This window comes from Giraffa tippelskirchi, chromosome 3, assembly GCF_054371585.1.
Source record: "Giraffa tippelskirchi isolate mGirTip1 chromosome 3, T2T-mGirTip1v1.2.pri, whole genome shotgun sequence".
NCBI lineage: Eukaryota > Metazoa > Chordata > Mammalia > Artiodactyla > Giraffidae > Giraffa > Giraffa tippelskirchi.
The window spans coordinates 122,536,278-122,554,020 of record NC_137277.1 but is presented as its reverse complement, the minus strand read 5'-3'; the positions used below and the strand labels follow the sequence as shown (position 1 = coordinate 122,554,020).

At 40.0% G+C, this 17,743-nt stretch overlaps 1 protein-coding gene across 26 annotated transcripts in view; it reads right to left on the bottom strand.

Annotated features, from left to right (window-relative positions):
• ZRANB3 (zinc finger RANBP2-type containing 3) overlaps window positions 1-17,743 on the bottom strand; it is a 270,266-nt gene that overhangs the window by 20,495 nt on the left and 232,028 nt on the right. For 25 of the 26 annotated variants that reach the window (XM_081579194.1, XM_081579188.1, XM_081579182.1 and 22 more), the window contains 3 exons: window positions 8,599-9,004; window positions 5,405-5,599; window positions 509-600 (listed from right to left, as the gene is read on the bottom strand). In XM_081579194.1, the coding sequence (XP_081435320.1) occupies window positions 509-600; window positions 5,405-5,599; window positions 8,599-9,004 (693 nt within the window). The remainder of the gene's footprint in view (window positions 1-508; window positions 601-5,404; window positions 5,600-8,598; window positions 9,005-17,743) is intronic. The other variant, XM_081579185.1, reaches the window with a different exon arrangement.

Genomic DNA, 17,743 nt, shown 5'->3' with positions numbered 1-17,743 from the left:
ACTGAAAAGTTTGAGTGCTGCTAACCCAGGCCATGAGCAGTCATATTATTAAAGCTTCCTAGAGTTTACTCAGCATGTGTGGGCAGGCTTAGGCTTCTGTAAGGACGCTACTGCTGCTGTTGCTGCAGGATCAGTGCAGGAGGCAACTCGGAGTCAGAGATCACCAGGGCCAGGCACTTTGCCAAGGGCCTCCCAAGAATTAGCTTATTTTGTCCTGGTGACAACTGCTCCATATTTTACAGTTGAGGAACAGGCACAGAGCAGGTAGGTACTATGTACAAGATTCCACGGTCAGTAACAGATCTGAACCTAGGCACCATGGCCCTAGAGTCTGCACTCTACCAAGCTGTTGGCTGCTCATTGTCTTTAGATTTAACAGAGGAATCCGAGAGTTAGCTTTAAGTAGGAAAAGAACTCACTACCCATCTCACTGCTAATAACATTATCTCCATTGGAACATGAAAAAAGGAAGCCTTGTGTATGTTTCCAGAATCCACACGATGCCTACCTTAGTGTAGACGTGAATCCGGTCAGTATTCTTACTTGCACAAAACATCAGGGTATCATACACTGGCCAAGTATCTGAACTCGTCAACTGTTCTAATGAAGAAGATAAAAAAGAACCTGAAGGCATATCTACCCTCTATCCAGAACAGCTTACTTTAATCCTATGTGGGTTAGGATGATGAAAGAGTTGTATCAAATATATCAGCACATTTGACAAAGGACACGTACCTGGGCATGAAATAAAACATGGCAGGTGATCTAAGAGCATACTGGCTTATGTAGTAACCAGTTGCTTTGGAACTTTTGCTAATGACCCAACAAGAAAAAAAAAACAACAAAGAAATTCAGCATTTGCTTAAAAAAAAGATAAGCATTAGGCATAAGGGAGAATTTCCTACCCTGAAAGAGTCCTTATCAGTCTTGAAGGAGTCTGGAATCTATTCCTATTGCTACAGAGGGTTTAAGTTGAGACCGAATGAACACCATTTTGATTATCTGCAGCAAGACTGCTATGTCGAAGGCCAATTAAATGACAGATGCCTTATGGCCCGGTGCCTCATATTCACAAAAGGAGATGAGTGAACAAGACGTCTTTCTCATCATCTCTGTTTATTTTTTCTCATCATCTCTGTTTATTTTTTTCTCAGTCCTGCTGACCAATGTATTCTGCGGTAAGGATAGGGTTACCCAAGCAGATCTAAATAACAGTCAGTTAGCACTTATCAAGCACTTACAATGTGCCTGGAACTGGTCTAAGCACTTATATTAACACCTCTCAGAAACAAGTTGTGCATCTTACAGAGGAGGGAAGCAAGGCACGTTAATCTGCCCAAGGCCACTGGTAACAGAGCCCAGTAATCTGGCTCCAGAGACTATGCTCTTAACTTCTGCCATGGTTCCTCAGTGACCCTTTAAAGTATTTTTCCAGATCCACAAGTCTAGGATTTATTTGCAGTATCATCTATTTGAATATTTCTAATTGAGACATCAGTCACTTTACAAACTTAGATTGTGGATTATCCCCATATTTCATAAATTCAAAAATGTGTGCTTTCTCCACACTTTAATATCTCTGAAATTGGCATGTCTTCCAGTCAACAGCCTTGGCATTTTACAACTATGGTTGGCCAGGTGACAGTTGTAAGGTGGTTTTCACTGCCTGAGGATGAGCTTAGTCATAACTATAACACTGTTGTCACTTCGACACTACACTTGAGATATATGCATTGTCATTTCTGAGTGTTGATTTTGATTACCTTCAAAATAAAATGTTTTACTGTGGTTTGGGATTGAAATGAAAAGTTATCATGTACACCAAAAACTTGCATACAGGATGAGAAAGCATAAATTTGTTATTAAAGAAGCAAACACGCATCATTGGAGGAATAACCAGTTACTGTGTCTTAGCTAAACTGGCAGTTTCTTTCTTGCTTTATTTTGGCTGTGTGTCTTCATTGCTGAGCAGGCTTTTCTCTAGTTATGGCAACTGGGGGCTACTCTCTAGTTGCTGTGCACAGGCTTCTTATTGGGTTGGCTTCTCTTGTGCGGAGCACAGGCTCTAGTCTATGGGCTCAATAGTTGTGGCACACGGGCTTAGTTGCCCCAAGGCACGTGGAATATTCCCAGACTAGAGATTTAACTTGTGTCCCCTGCATTGGCAGGTGGATTGCTATCCACTACACCACCGGGGAAGTCCCATCTTTTTCTTTCTTAATGTACATAAAATAAGTGCCTATCATAATCATTGTCTCCAGATTTGAAGAACTACGGTTAATGCTTGAAGATCAGAAGTCACTCTTTGATAAAAAGCCTTATGAGAACAACTCCAAATCAGCTGATGTTTTTTGGTAGCGACTAGTTACATCAGGGAATGTATTTTTCTTTCCATTTTTTTCATGAAGTATAATTTAATGGTTCCAAACACCAGATAGCATCTTTTGAAGATACAGCCTTCCTTCCAGACCCTTAGAATTCCAGTTAGAATGAAGCTACAATTCCAGAGTGGTATACACCACTCTGGTTCTAAAAGAGCATATGTGGGTAGAAGAAGCATTTTACTATAATGTCCCTTCTCTTTCTTCAGTTTTTAAAGGAAATCCGTGTTAGTGGGCAGATGTGAAGAATATCGCTTTTGCAGCCCAGCGATCTTAGAAGTAAAGAGAGAAAAAAAGAAGAAGGAATAGGTGTAGGGGGAAAATACCAGCATTGTCTACTGGATGAGACCAATGCAAATTTCACCAGCAGAATAGAATTTCTAAAAGTCTAGTGATTTTTGAAAAGAATGTGTAAGTAAAGCTAACATATGTCTTCATCAAGGGACCAATTTGTAACTAACAAGCAAGTATTTCCCTACTGTAGATGGAGAGTCTCATGGCCCAGCTGATGACAATTGCCAGTCACTGATTCTGGGTCTGATGTTTAGTTCACTGACCTGGACATTGTCTGAGAGCAATGGTTTCATCCACACTGGGGGCACTGTCACAGCACAAATAAGGGAACTAGAGACAAAAAGCCCGAGTCCAGACTGTCTACTTAAAAGCCGATAAAATTAACAGACCTGAACAGAATCTATTGTGAGATAGTTTTGGGAAGACCTTGAGGAATTAGAGGAAAGGAAAGCTGAGTAAAGAAGAAAGGAAGATGCCTAGAGTTTAGAAATACTTAATCAACACTTCATTTTAGAGCTATGAATCCAACGCCGAATTATATCTATGTTTAACTTCCCTGGTGGCTCAGACGGTAAAGAATCTGCCTGCCAGTGGGAAGAGCCCTGGGGGAAGGGAATGGCACCCCACTCCAGTATTCTTGCCTGGAGAATTCCATGGACAGAGGAGCCTGGTGGGCTACAGTCCATGGGGTTGCAAAGAGTTGGATATGACTGAGTGACTAACACTTTTAAAAAACCCCTCAAAACTCTAAACATAAAATATGCCGATTAATTGTAGCCACTTAAAAGAAATTCAGCAATACGTGAACCGTGAACTTCCAGATGTTCAAGCTGGTTTTAGAAAAGGCAGAGGAACCAGAGATCAAATTGCCAATATCCGCTGGATCATCGAAAAAGCAAGAGAGTTCCAGAAAAACATCTATTTCTGCTTTATTGACTATGCCAAAGCCTTTGACTGTGTGAATCACAATAAACTGTGGAAAATTCTGAAAGAGATGGGAATACCAGACCATCTGACCTGTCTCTTGAGAAACCTGTATGCAGGTCAGGAAGCAACAGTTAGAACTGGACATGGAACAACAGACTGGTTCCAAATAGGAAAAGGAGTACGTCAAGGCTGTATATTGTCACCCTGCTTATTTAACTTATATGCAGAGTACATCATGAGAAACGCTGGGCTGGAAGAAACACAAGCTGGAATCAAAATTGCCAGGAGAAATATCAATAACCTCAGATATGCGGATGACACCACCCTTATGGCAGAGAGTGAAGAAGAACTAAAGAGCCTCTTGATGAAGGTGAAGGAGGAGAGTGAAAAAGTTGGTTTAAAGCTCAACATTCAGAAAACTAAGATCATGGCATCTGGTCCCATCACTCCATGGGAAATAGATGGGGAAACAGTGGAAACAGTGTCAGACTTTATTTTTCTGGGCTCCAATATCACTGCAGATGGTGACTGCAGCCATGAAATTAAGAGACGCTTATTCCTTGGAAGGAAGGTTATGGCCAACCTAGATAGCATATTTAAAAGCAGAGACATTACTTTGCCAACAAAAGTCCGTTAGTCAAGGCTATGGTTTTTCCAGTGGTCATGTATGGATGTGAGAGTTGGACGGTGAAGAAAGCTGAGCACCGCAGTATTGATGCTTTTGAGCTGTGGTGTTGGAGAAGACTCTTGAGAGTCCCTTGGACTGCAAGGAGATCCAATCAATCCATCCTAAAAGAGATCAATCCTGGGTGTTCATTGGAAGGTCTGATGTTGAAGCTGAAGCTCCAATACTTTGGCCACCTCATGCGAGGGGTTGACTCATTGGAAAAGACCCTAATGCTGGGTAGGATTGGGGGCAGGAGGAGAAGGGGACGACAGAGGATGAGATAGTTGGATGGCATCACCGACTCGATGGACATGGGTTTGGGTAGACTCCGGGAGTTGGTGATGGACAGAGAGGCCTGGCGTGCTGCAATTCATGGGGTCGCAAAGAGTCGGACACGACTGAGCTACTGAACTGAACTGAAAAGAAATTCATGTGTATGGGTTTCATGGTGGTACAGTGGACAAGAATCTGCCTGCCAGTGCAGGGGACACAGGTTCGATCCCTGGTCTGGGAAGATTCCAGATGCCGCAGAGCAGTTAAGCCCGTGCACCACAACTACTGAGCCTGCACTCTTGAGCCTGCATGCTGCAACTACTGCGCCCATGTGCCTACAGCCTGTTCTCCACAGCAAGAGAAGCCACCGCAACGAGAAGCCTGCACACCACAATGGAGAGAAGCCCCAAACTGTTGCAACTAGAGAAAGCCCACATGTACCAACAAAGACCCAGTGCAACCAAAAATAATAAAAAATAAAAGAAATTCACTTGTAAAGGATTAATGATCTCCTGAGTGGCTGTCAATCTTATAGCAATCCATGGTGTCCAAAAGAACCCCCAAATATCAAAACCATGTTCTCACTGCAAGAATGGGCAGGGCTTGGTGGAAGCTGGGCAACAGGCCGGAGACAGCACACGTAGCCCATGAGTTTAGCTCTCTCTGTAACATCTGAATGCCAACAGCTCTGCTTTTCTAGCCATCTGGTGTTTATGTATGTAGTTACAAATGGTTGGTATTTTTAATATAAAAAGGAATACAAGGAACCTGGAATAAGGTAGTAATCGCAAACCTATTAACAGTGTTCCACGTCTAAGCATATGGTTATTACTTGGATCCTGGAAATGGAAACAAGACTTACCATCACCTGGCTGGGGGGTGAGTCTGTCTTCACTCTCAGTTTTTGAAATTTCTTCCTTGCTCTCAGCTAACGGTTCAGGTGCTGAATGTGCCAGGACTTGTTTCTCCCCGTCAGAACTAGTCTGAATTTTTTCAGAGGTGTCCTGAGAATCATCTTTCTCGTTTTTGTTTTTATTCTGGGTGTGGCTGAGGCTATCTATTTGTAGAACAAATTTGTACAACAAACAAAATAATTTATGAAAAATAATTTACACATATTTAGCGAAAGTCATTGTGTACCCTAAAGCCAGTACAGAAAGTAGAGTTTAAAAATGTCACAGCTAAGTTGTACAAAAAGAAACAAAGTCAACAACATCTGTTCATGCTTCCTAAACATTTATAGGGGATCACCAAGTACCCATTCTAGGTGCTGGAAAGGCAGAGGGAACAAGTCAGAAAGGTCCCTGCTTCCTAGAGATTCCATTCCAAAGGGCAGAGATAAACAGGCAAACAAACAGGATCTTTTCCGCTAAAGGGAATAAGTGAGTAAGAGGATGGAGTGGGAGGCTCCCTGGAGCAGAGAGCTGCTCAGGGATCTGGGAAGCCTGGCCCCAGGGGGCCTGTATTCTTGGATTAGAGCTTTAGTGTCACTGGAAGCCATTAAAGGGTTGTAAGCACAGGAATGTAATGATCTAAGTTTTTAAAGGATCTCTCCATCTGCTGTGGAGAGAAGGACCAGCCAAAGGGAGGCTTCAGAGAAAGAGATGCTGGTGGCTTCCAGTGTGATGGTAGCAATGAAGATGTAATGACTGGAATTAAGGTACTTTGTAAAGGTTACACTAGCAGCAGAACTTCATGAAGATGGGAGGACAGGGAAAAATCAAAGGTGCTCCAGGTTTTTAGCACAATGTAGGGAAGACGGGGGAAGAGAAGCTTTGGTGTTAGATGTAGTGACTGTAAATCAAGAATTCCATTTTGGACATGTTAAACTTGAGGTACCCCTTAGACATCCAGGTGGAGATGTTACGTAGGTCACTGCATACATCCAAACTGGAATTCAAATGAGAGATACAACTCTGGGAGTATGAAGTATAAGATGCAGAGGATAGGCAATAGATGTTAAGAACAAAGCACAAGAGAAATGTTACATACTGACAACTCTAGTGATTAATGCTTTTGAACTGTGGTGTTGGAGAAGACTCTTGAGAGTCCCTTGGCCAGCAAGGAGATGAAACCAGTCAATCCTAAAGGAAATCAACCCTGAATATTCATTGGAAGGACTGATGCTGAAGCTGAAGCTTCAATACTTTGGCCACTGGTGAGAAGAGCCAACTAACTGGAAAGGATCCTCATGCTGGGAAAGATCAAAGGGAAAAGGAGAAGGGGATGACAGAGGGCGAGATGGTTGGATGCCATCACTGACTCAATGGACATGAACCTGATCAAACTCTGGGAGACCATGAAGGACAGGGAAGCCTGGCGTGCTGCAGTCCTTGGGGTCACAAAGAATCAGGTACGACTTGGTGACTGAACAACAGCAAGTATTCAATGTACGTTACAGCAAATTTTAGCTAACGTACTAGAGACCACTAGTTAGCAACTTTATAAGACTTTCCAGTCCTGTATCCTAATATCACTCATTTAATGTTTTGAATTCACTGTTTCCTCAAAGTGTTACGTGGCAGGTATTGATTTTAAAATTTAGATGAATTGGAATTCTGCTTTTTAATACTTTTGGGATGCATCCAAATCAAAGTTGGAAATGATTATGTCGAACTGTAGTAGTATTAATCTAATAATTATAACTATCATATATGGTAATATCACTGTTACTTGGAATATCCATTGTTCTTAAATCAGATTGTTTCATATTCACAAAAGGTGTTTTGTTTTTTTAGACTGCTTAACAATTTGCTTATTAAATCATGGTTCTAAAAATCTTCATTGTTGCTCTTGGTATCATAAAGAAAAATCAGAACTTATAAAACCCTATTAAACCATGATTTTTATTGCTCAGTCATTCAATTTATAGACTTTGTGTGAACTAATATTATTTTGTAGTCACGAAATACTTTATTTTTATTGCCAGTAGCAGTTGGAAATTGAATGAGATAATGCAAATTGTGGGAAATATTATATGGGATAAGCTTGTGGCTCCAATTTAGTTCATAGACAACAGGTGTCCACGTTACAAATATAATCACCCAGATGGCAGATTTGTCAGTTTTGGGAGGAACACCCAGAATCAAAGGAGGAAAGACTCAGCTACTGATTACATTTTCTTTCAGATCAAAATTAAGGCAGAGGAGAGCAAGGCAAGCAGGAAGGAACTGGAGCATTAGAGCTTCTATCTTTGCTGAGTCTCTGTTAATGTCAAGACTCTGAAGAATTCACATATGATGGGGAAGTGTGTATAATCATTACACACTTTGATAAGATTTAATTTATAATTTCTTCTAGTTTCCAAAACCATCCACTTGGCATTTTTAGTTACCATAAAAATGGTCTCTGAAATTGGAAACAAAGGAATACTGATGATGTTTTCTTAAGACAACCACAGTTGTTAATAATCACTTCAAAAGTAAAACATCAGAAAATGGCATATCATGCAAGCAAATCATACTCTGAGGTATGTTTATGATTTCTAGCTTTAAATAGCATGTTTTAGCAAAGAATAAACTCATAAAACAGACGTGAGATTTGGTTTTTAAAAGAAGATCAATAGAGGAATTTTTATGATTTGCCATGGGAGAAACATGGCACAATAAATATTTCAGTAGGCGAAGAAGCTACACTGGATTCATTCTGCTATTTAAACAAAATAATCTACAATTTCTTTAAAAACAAGTATTATCTACAGAGGAAAGAAAACAGCAGGTCTATGGCTATAAGGCATATTTGCTGCCATAGCAACAGAGCTTCTATTCCTGCCCACTGAATTCACATCCTGCTGGCATTAATCAGAAATGTCCATTTGTGCCAAATTAATGCCATGTCACAGACGCTGGGGGATATACATTCTTGACAGAACTGGGAGCTTTTCACATTCCACAAGGGGATAAATTCAGTCTTCACTATGTGAAGCTCTTCCTCCAGCTTAAAAGCTGAAGTCGGAACCCAGTCATGGATCTCTGATGATAGCAGTTGTCTCTAAACACACAGGTTATCTGAAGACACCACTGCTACCCGCCTCGTGGTTGCCCTCCATGTACTCACCAGCACTGCCCCGTGGATTCTCACACATTTCACAGTAAGGTAACACTGAGTTATTGATGTAGGTGCAGAAAGCACACTGCCAGCCCTCACCACGAAGGGCTGAGGTAGTGGCCTGGGCCTTGGCCTCACAGGCCCCGACCATGAGCCAAGCTTCAGCCTGCCTAGGCTGGCATGGTTTCTCCTCAGGGGGCCTGTAAGGGTCATCAATGGTGACCGATTTCAGTTTTTTAGCTTCAGGTTCAAGATCACTTTCATCATCTCTTCTAGCTGTTTTTCCAGGGTCTGCTGGCACTACAGTATTTTTCTCCTGGGATACCCTTGATTCATCACAGGAGGTCTCCAACTGTCTTTTCTTAGTGTTTGGTAAAAAGAATGATCGAATATCACGCTGTTTTTCTTTTTCAAACTAGGAAAGAACAAAGTTATTAAATTAAGAGGCAATTGAGCGTGTTCTTCCTAAATGAAATGGCTTAACAAACTTGTCATTAACCATATTCCTCTATCTTTTGAATACCCTATTGGAAATGAATTCAATCCTACGATGACTCTTCATATATACATACATGTAGAATACCACTATTGTCTCATATACTTTGTGTCTAACTTTTTTTTAGCAATTACAACGTGTGAAGCATTTTATGTATATCAACTCATTTAATCCTCATGCTAGCTCTGTGAGGCAGGTGCTATTACTCTTCCCAAATTTCAAATGACAACACTAAAGCATTAGAGAAGTTAGGTCACTTGGCTATAGAAGTCATATAATAAAAATATACTTTGGCCTCTAGATGTATGTTAGGGAAAGGAAGCAATTGTGTGTTTAAATATTTCAAGTCAATCAAGACTTGAAAAATGTTTTCATGCCCAAACTATAAACACAAACAATGTTCACAAACAATATATTTTTCATATTAAAATAGTTTCCTGACCAAGGAATATTTTCAAATAGCAGTAAAGATATGAATTAGAACAGCTTCTTTAATAGACATAGTTTAATAATTATCTTGTTTCTAAGAAACAGATTTCTCTTTTCTAAAAGCAGCAACTTCATGATCTCATGTTTTTTCATCTTCTTTTTGATGTGTAAATTTCAACCTCCTAATTAAGAGAAAGGAGAATAGCCATTTACACAGCTGATTAGCCAGCAGTTAAGGTAAATTAAAGGAGTTAATTTTAGAGAAGTCCTGCTAAGGCTTGAATTGGGTACATGGTGGACACACGCTGTGGCAGACTGCACTTCCAAAAATGGCCATGCCAGTTCTTATCCCATTTCACACACTTGTCTCACAGTGTGACACTGACACACCTACATTCAGAGGTGGGGTCTGTGTTCCTTTCCCTAGAACCTGGGTGGACCTTTGTAACGGTGTCTGCAAAAGAATGCCGTGAAAGCATCTCTGTGTGACTTCTGAGGCTCAGTCATTGATGCTAATAAGGCTTCTGGCACTCTCTCCTCCTTATCTTTCGGGAGGGACACCAGCGTTTGGAACACAGCCACCTTGTTGTGGGGATGCCCAGGCCACACCGGAGAAACCGTGTATGGGTATTCAACTTGACAGCCACACATGGGCCCCCCAGTGACAGCATCAACTGTCAGACGTGTGAGTGAAGAAGATTTCAGATTCCAGCTCCCAGTCTTGGGATCGTCCAGCAAAGGCCCCACTTCTCAGGGAGCAGACATGTCATCTCCATTGTACCCTGGCTGGATTCCTTATCCACAGAAACCATGAGAAAAAATACACAACTATTGTTGTTTTAAGGCACTAAGTTTTGGGGTAAATTGTTATGCCACAATAGATTATAGATACTATAGTGACATCTAAATATTGCAAAGAGAAAGTTTACATAATAAATCTTATCTGTATTCTTTAGTAGTGCTGAATAAGAAAGATTAAGCAAATTAACCAAGATAGAAGGGATAGTGGTTACTGGGATCTGTGAGAAAGGGAAAAAAGGAGTTATTGCTAAATGGTTATGGAGTCTCTGTATGGGGTTTGAAAACAGTGGTGTCAGTTGCACAACATCATGAATGTAATTAATGTCACTGAATTATACACTTAAAATGGTTAAGATGGCAAATTTTATAATGTACATAATCACAAATATTTTAATTTCAAAAAAAGGAAAAAAGGTAGGAAGAGAAGAAGGAATACTACTTATGTTGTTCCTATATTGGTATAATTAAAACACATATTTTAGGAAAAAAGTCCTCAATAATGTACAACTTTGATTTTGTATGACTACTATTTATATACTCATATACTATTACAAACTTATCTAATAAGTTGTGGAAGTTACAGAATTCAGACAAAGATATAAAAAATGAAATCAACCATTAGACAAGATTTTTAAAACCATGCACAAGAGAAATTCTAAGAAAAGGGTGGAGGAGAGCAGGGAGATTATCAGACTCATGGAGTTTGGTGTTAAAAAAGTAACAAAGAAACAAATATAGTTATGCATTTAAAGACAATGCTCTATTTCATACAACAGCACTGTAAAGAGAACTCCTGGAACTTTGAAAATATTGGCAAATGTTCAGCAAATGTGAACAAATTCTACCAGCTATTTCTAGTTAAAAGACAATGATTTTACAAGAGAGGTTAGTCCTTGTACATGTCTTGAAATGACCTGATTTTGCCCTAACTCTTAGTAGTTTTGTTGGGCAAACAATTCTCCAAAATCTTTAAAGAAATTGCTCTATTTCTTCCAACATCTGATGATACTGACAATGTTCCTTTGTAGTTGCAAACTCTTTCTTCATTTTATAAAGGCTTTTGGAACCTTCTCTTCATCCCTGGTATTCTAAAATTCACAATGATCTATGTCTATATATCTCTATCTGTGTCATCTATATCTATACGATTTCTGCTCAGCACCTAGGATACCCTATTAATTTTGTGTAGTATTGATCATCTCTAGTTCTTGGACATTTCTATTCTTTTTTGATAGTTTCTCCCTCTTCATTTTCTCTCTTCTGTTTTTCTGGAATTCCTGTTAGCAGAATGTTGGACCTGGACATTTATGTCATCTTTTACTTTCATATTTTCCTTGTGTCTTTTTACCCTCTGAATGTGTTTAGCTCTATTTTATCTTTCAGTGCTTCTAAAAAATTATTTTAGTTTGGCAGTCATATTTTTAACATGTAAAATTTCCTTCTTGTTCCTTTTTCATAGTATTTTGATTTTATGTGTATGTGCAGTATCATCTCAAATCTCAAGATACAAATTAGTTTTTTAAAGTTATCTCCAGGATCAATTTTTGTACTAGTTTTGTTCACCTTTTCCACACCACAGATTTCCTTCTCAAATGTCCAATGACCTCATACAGAAGAACGATGGAATAGGAGGGCTGCCTGGGAACTCAGGACACATGGACTTATCACCAAGAAGACCTGGTAGGACATACTGACTGAACGGGAGGGGTGAGGAAGACGGAAGGGACTACAGTGCTCCTCAGACTCCTAAATTTCTGACTTATGACACTGTATAGATGACAATTTCAATTATCATAACAGGGAATATAGGAAGATAAATGGGCTTATTATTGCCTCATTATCTTAGAATAGAAGGCAAAAAGAGAAGAGATAAAGAAATCAAAGTTTACTTTTAGATATGTATGAGGACTGGTGGGTGCCAGGGTGGTGAATTCCAGGAAGCAGGTCCACAGTTGAAGGGAAAGAAACATCTGGATGCATGTGTGGGAACCAGTGACAAGCAGAGGTGGTTCCAGTCAGAGGCCTGGATGTCATGAACAGAGCGAGAAGGAGGTAAGAAGTCATGGACGGAAAGCAGAGGGATGTTAAGAGTGGAATGAGGAGGAAGAGATACCAGGGAAGGAAACAGTAGGAACAGTAAGAAGGGTGGAAAAGCCGGAGATCAGTGGCTTTAGTGTGCCCCTGTGCTTTGCTTTCTATCATGATCCCAAGCACTCAGAAAAACCCATGTCCTTCAGATCTTTTTAATCAGATCTGGGAGATTTTCTTATATTTTTTTCCCCTCTGTTTTCTCTTTTATTTCTGGAATTTCTATTAGGGAAAATCTTCTGAACTGACCATTTGATTTTCTTTTTCTCACATTTTTTCCCCATCTCTAATTGTTCTACTTTCTGTGTGATTTCCTCATTATCTTCCTTTTTGTCATTGTCACATTATTATTTTCTGATGTTACAGGTTCACTTTCTAAGAGCTTTTCCTTGTTCTTTGATTATTCCCTTTCCTCATTCCTGTATTGTGGGTGCAATACTTTTACTTCTTGTGAATATGAATGGAAGGTTTTTTGTTTCCTTCAGTTCAGTTCAGTTCAGTTGCTCAGCCCCACCCCCTGGAGGATGAGTTGTTAATCTGAATTTTTTTCAGCCTGAGAACTTGGGGCACAGTTCAGGGCTCGTGCTTCCCAGAGGTATGCTTCTCTTGTGCCGTGTCTCCACCGGAAGCGAGCCCTGTTATCTTCTCTGCTGCTCACTTTGGGGTGAGAAATAGGAAGTCCCCTTATGGCCTTGGGTTTTGGCTGGTTTCTTTAATACACCTCTTTACCAAATTTTACTGGGGTGCTTTCAGGCACTTACAGGTCTATTAATAAAGCCAGTTCCTTTGTATTCACAAGGCTATTACCAAATGGAAGTCCCCTTTCTCAGGGACTCCCAGCTGGAGTCTGGGGTACTGAACTCCACCCTGAGCTCCTAACAGTGATAGTGGTAACGGAGAAAGAAAAACTGCAGACATTTCACAGGTAGTATCATCACAGTGCAGCAGGTGCGGGAGAAGTAGAAGGAATTGAAGCAGGCATTTAAAGGAGATTCCATAACTAGAGAGAAGTAGGTAAGGGCGGGACAAATGGAAGCCATAGGAAGTGATTCCAGTTTAGTCTAAAACTGAAGAATCCATAGCAGAGGTGTCTGTGTGCATGTTCAGTCACATCTGACTTTTTACGACTCCACAGACTATGGCCCACCAGGCTCCTCTGTTGAAGCCTGGCTCAGAGAATTTTGAGCATTACTTTGCTAGCATGTGAGATGAGTGCAATTGTGTGGTAGTTTGAACATTCTTTGGCATTGCCTTTCTTTGGGATTGGAATGAAAACTGACCTTTTCCAGTCCTGTGGCCACTGCTGAGTTTTCTAAATTTGCTGGCATATTGAGTTTTCTTCAGCTCATTACAATGTTTCTGCTTCTTGTCTATCCTTTTTTTTGTTTTACATCCTTATTATTTTGTTTTACATACTAGTCCTCACATATTTTGGTTTCTGCTTTGCCCATGAGAGGATTTCCTCCAAACCTGGTGACCTTCACTGTCTATTCACATTTTTTTTCAACTTTTTATTTCATATTGGAGTATAGCTGATTAACAGTGTTGTGATAGTTTCAGGTTGACAGCAAAGGGATTCAGCCATACATACACATGTATCCATTCTCCCCCAAATCCCCTCCCATGCAAGCTGCCACCTAACATGGAACAGAGTTCCCTGTGCTATACCTTAGGTCCTTGTTGGTTACTCATTTTAAAAATAGCAGTGTGTCAGTTTGGGACTGACATGTTCCCACTGGAGTGTTTTTTTTTTTTTAATAAATTAATTTATTTATTTTAATTGGAGGCTAATTACTTTAAAATATTGTAGTGATTTTTGCCATACATTGACATGAATCAGCCATGGATGTACATGTGTTCCCCATCCTGAACCCCCCTCCCCCCTTCCTCCCCATCCCATCCCTCAGGGTCACCCCAGTGCACCAGCCCTGAGCACCCTGTCTCATGCATCAAACCTGGACTGGCGATCTGTTTCACGTATGATAATATACATGTTTCAATGCTACTCTCTCAAATCATCCCACCCTCGCCTTCTCCCACAGAGTCCAAAAGACTGTTCTATACATTCTTGTCTCTTTTGCTGTCTCGCATATAGGGTCATCGTTACCATCTTTCTAAATTCCATATATATATATGCGTTAGTATACTGTATTGGTGTTTTTCTTTCTGACTTACTTCACTCTGTATAATAGGCTCCAGTTTCATCTACCTCATTAGAACTGATTCAAATGCATTCTTTTTAATAGCTGAGTAACATTCTATTGTGTATATGTACCACAGCTTTCTTATCCATTTGTCTGCCGATGGACATCTAGGTTGCTTCCATGTCCTGGCTTGTCTAGTCACATTTAAAAATAAGACACTAAAATGCCATGGAAGCTCCAAGTGAGGGACCTCACTAAAGGTCATCGGTGACTGCTTGTCCAGGGATCCCTTTCAGGCTCCATAGTCTTCTCTTGGTCCAGTCACTTTCTCCAGAAAGGAGTCCTCCAATCTCCTTCCTGGAGGATACAGCACTGGCTACCAGTGACCTGGGGGCTGATCAGGAGAAGGGTGCTAAGGATTTCACCACTGATTAAGGAGTCTTCCAGTTAATGTGTTTGTTTTCAATTTACTGTCTTACCCCACTCCCTCAACTGACTCTTCTCTTACATCTTAAAAGAGGAACAAATAAAACAGCTAAATAACTGAATAAAATGTCAAAAACAAAGAATACAAAAGATAAAATATACAAAGCAGGGCACTGTCACCTCCACTGAAAAATGTTTAAATAACATCAGCATCTTTTGTCTCCTACATTTCAAAGAATTTGATTCCAGTTGTCTAAAACATTTTAAGCTCCCCACCAAAAGATAAAACAAAAGATTATTTCAGATTTGTTTATAAAAGAACAATGCTCTAAACAATGCAAAACAAAAACGTAAGAAATCTTTCATTAAAAAGTATTCTCAGAGCCTTGAAATATCAGCTTTTACAGTTGATATCTTTGTTGTTCAGTTGCTATGTCCTGTCTGATTCTTTGCAACCCCATGGACTGCAGCTCACTAGGCTTCCTTGATCTGATCTCTTTAAGCTGATTTAAAAGAACTGCTTTTACTATGTAAGCAATGACTAGTTTTGGAAACTAGCATTTGAAAAAGTCTCATGAATCAGAAGCAGGTTGAGAGTAAAGGTTAGCAGTAACTGACAGCAAAAGGAAACTGATTGTATGTCTCTGCCAGGAGGAGGGTTAACTTACAGTGCCTGGGAGTAGTCAGCAGAGGGGCTATTTTGAAACCACTGCTGCTTGGGTAATAATAAAGAGACTGGAGAATATGAAATCCAGAAAAGGAGTAGTGGGTGGAAAGAGAATCATTTTATATAATTTTGGGAACCAAAGGATACATTTGGAGTATAATTTTAGAAGAAGGAGAGGACAAGACTTGAATGCTGTGATAGCTAAATTGGACAATGATGAATGTGGTTTCAGCTAGTGGACTGAAGGTCCAAGGTAGTGCCCTGGCCACAGGGCTGGCAGAAGCACAAGGTTTAAGAGGAATAATCAAGACTTCATCTGAGATAATCAATTAGAAACCTGGTGCATATTATTAGTTATGTTTTCAGATTGAAGCTTCTAAACAATCAGGCATGAAGCTGGCTGGTATGGTTTCTCTGAAAATAACAGAGAGAAACAGAAATTAACACAGAGAAACAGGTGAGAAAATCTCCTGGACACATCCTGACGATAATTACACGCATTAGAAGGAGAAGGGTTAAAGGTTTACTGAACATGAGTTAAGACTTGGGATCCACAAGCCTCTCACAAGACCTTGGATGGCCTTCAGTGAGCCTGAGAAACCCCTGAAATTGTCCGTAAAATGTTGTCTGTGTTGTATGTGCATTTTTGGAGAGCAGTTCTTTACTTTCTCTATGATCTCAAAGAGATTCGAGACAAAAGTTAAGAGCCACTGGATTAGAAAATGCATGTGCAGTTTGATTAGCTCCATCTATTTCTTAATTTTCTCTTGTAGAGAGATTGAGGGTTCATTTGTGAATGTACATTTGAGTGGTGAACAAACTCTTTTAAGTGGAAACAAATACACAAATTCTCTTAACATTCTTAATGCGAATCTCTCTAACATCTCTCAATACTTAAAAAAAACTGGATAATACCAGGGCTTCCCTGGTGGCTGGCTCAGTGGTAAAGAATCTGCCTGCCAATGCAGGAGACATAGGTTTGATCCCTGATCCAGGAAGATCCCATCTGCCACAAAGCAACTGAGCTTGTGCACCACAACTATTGAGCCTGTGCTCTACAGCCCAGGATCTGCAACTATTGAGACCATGTGCTGCACCCAGTGAAGCCCATGTACCCTAGAGCCCATGCTCCACAACATGAGAAGCCATTACAATGAGAAGCCTGCACAGCTCAACTAGAGAGTTGCCCCCTCTCATGGTAACTAGAGAGAAGCCGGTGCAGCAACGAAGACACAGCATAGCCAAACATAAAAAAATAAAATTATGTATTAAAGAAAAGCTGATATATATACTTTAAAAAAAAACTTGAACAATACCAAATGGTGTGACTTCTGTGCAGGCATGACACATCACTGAGCTCATTTATCTGTCCCTCTAACTGGACTCTGAATAGCTTAAGAGAGCAAATGACACAGGAGTCTCACACAGTCAAAAAAAAAGAGAAACCACTGATGAGGTGAGAAAAGAGCACATGAATCATAATGACTGGGGAGTGATAGGAGACACTGCTGTGCCGGCAGGACTCAAAGGCGTAATGTCATGTAGGTTAGCTTAAAACAAAACACACCCTCCGTGATGTTCTGAGACAAGGGTCTATCATCATCAGCTTTCTATCCCAGCAAGCATTTGGGACATGTCTGGTTAACAAGAAGGAAATGACCTTCAACAAGATTTGTAGACTCAGATATTAAACACGAATGCAAAAGTCTTGCATTTTAGTAAGATGATGATATAATTACCTTTCTTTTGTCCTTTTTCTATTAATTTTCATAAAGTGAATGGTGGCTCTACTGATTAAAGCATCTGAATAAAAGGGGATAAGAAATTATTGTAAACAAAATGTTCCACACGTAAGCATATTTTCTAAAAAAAGTTAATCAATAACATGACTCCTTAGAGGGACAAACTTTATCAGGCTCACCAAAACAAACTAGAGTCCCCAAGTTACAACAGCCATACTGACAGTTATATACTCAGCACCCATACTCTTCTGGCAGATTTATGATCGAAAAATTACCAACTTTGTTAATGTTATCAGCGTTTCTCAGTGGTAAAGATATCAGAAACACAGAAAGACAATGCTTTTATGATTCAGGAACACTC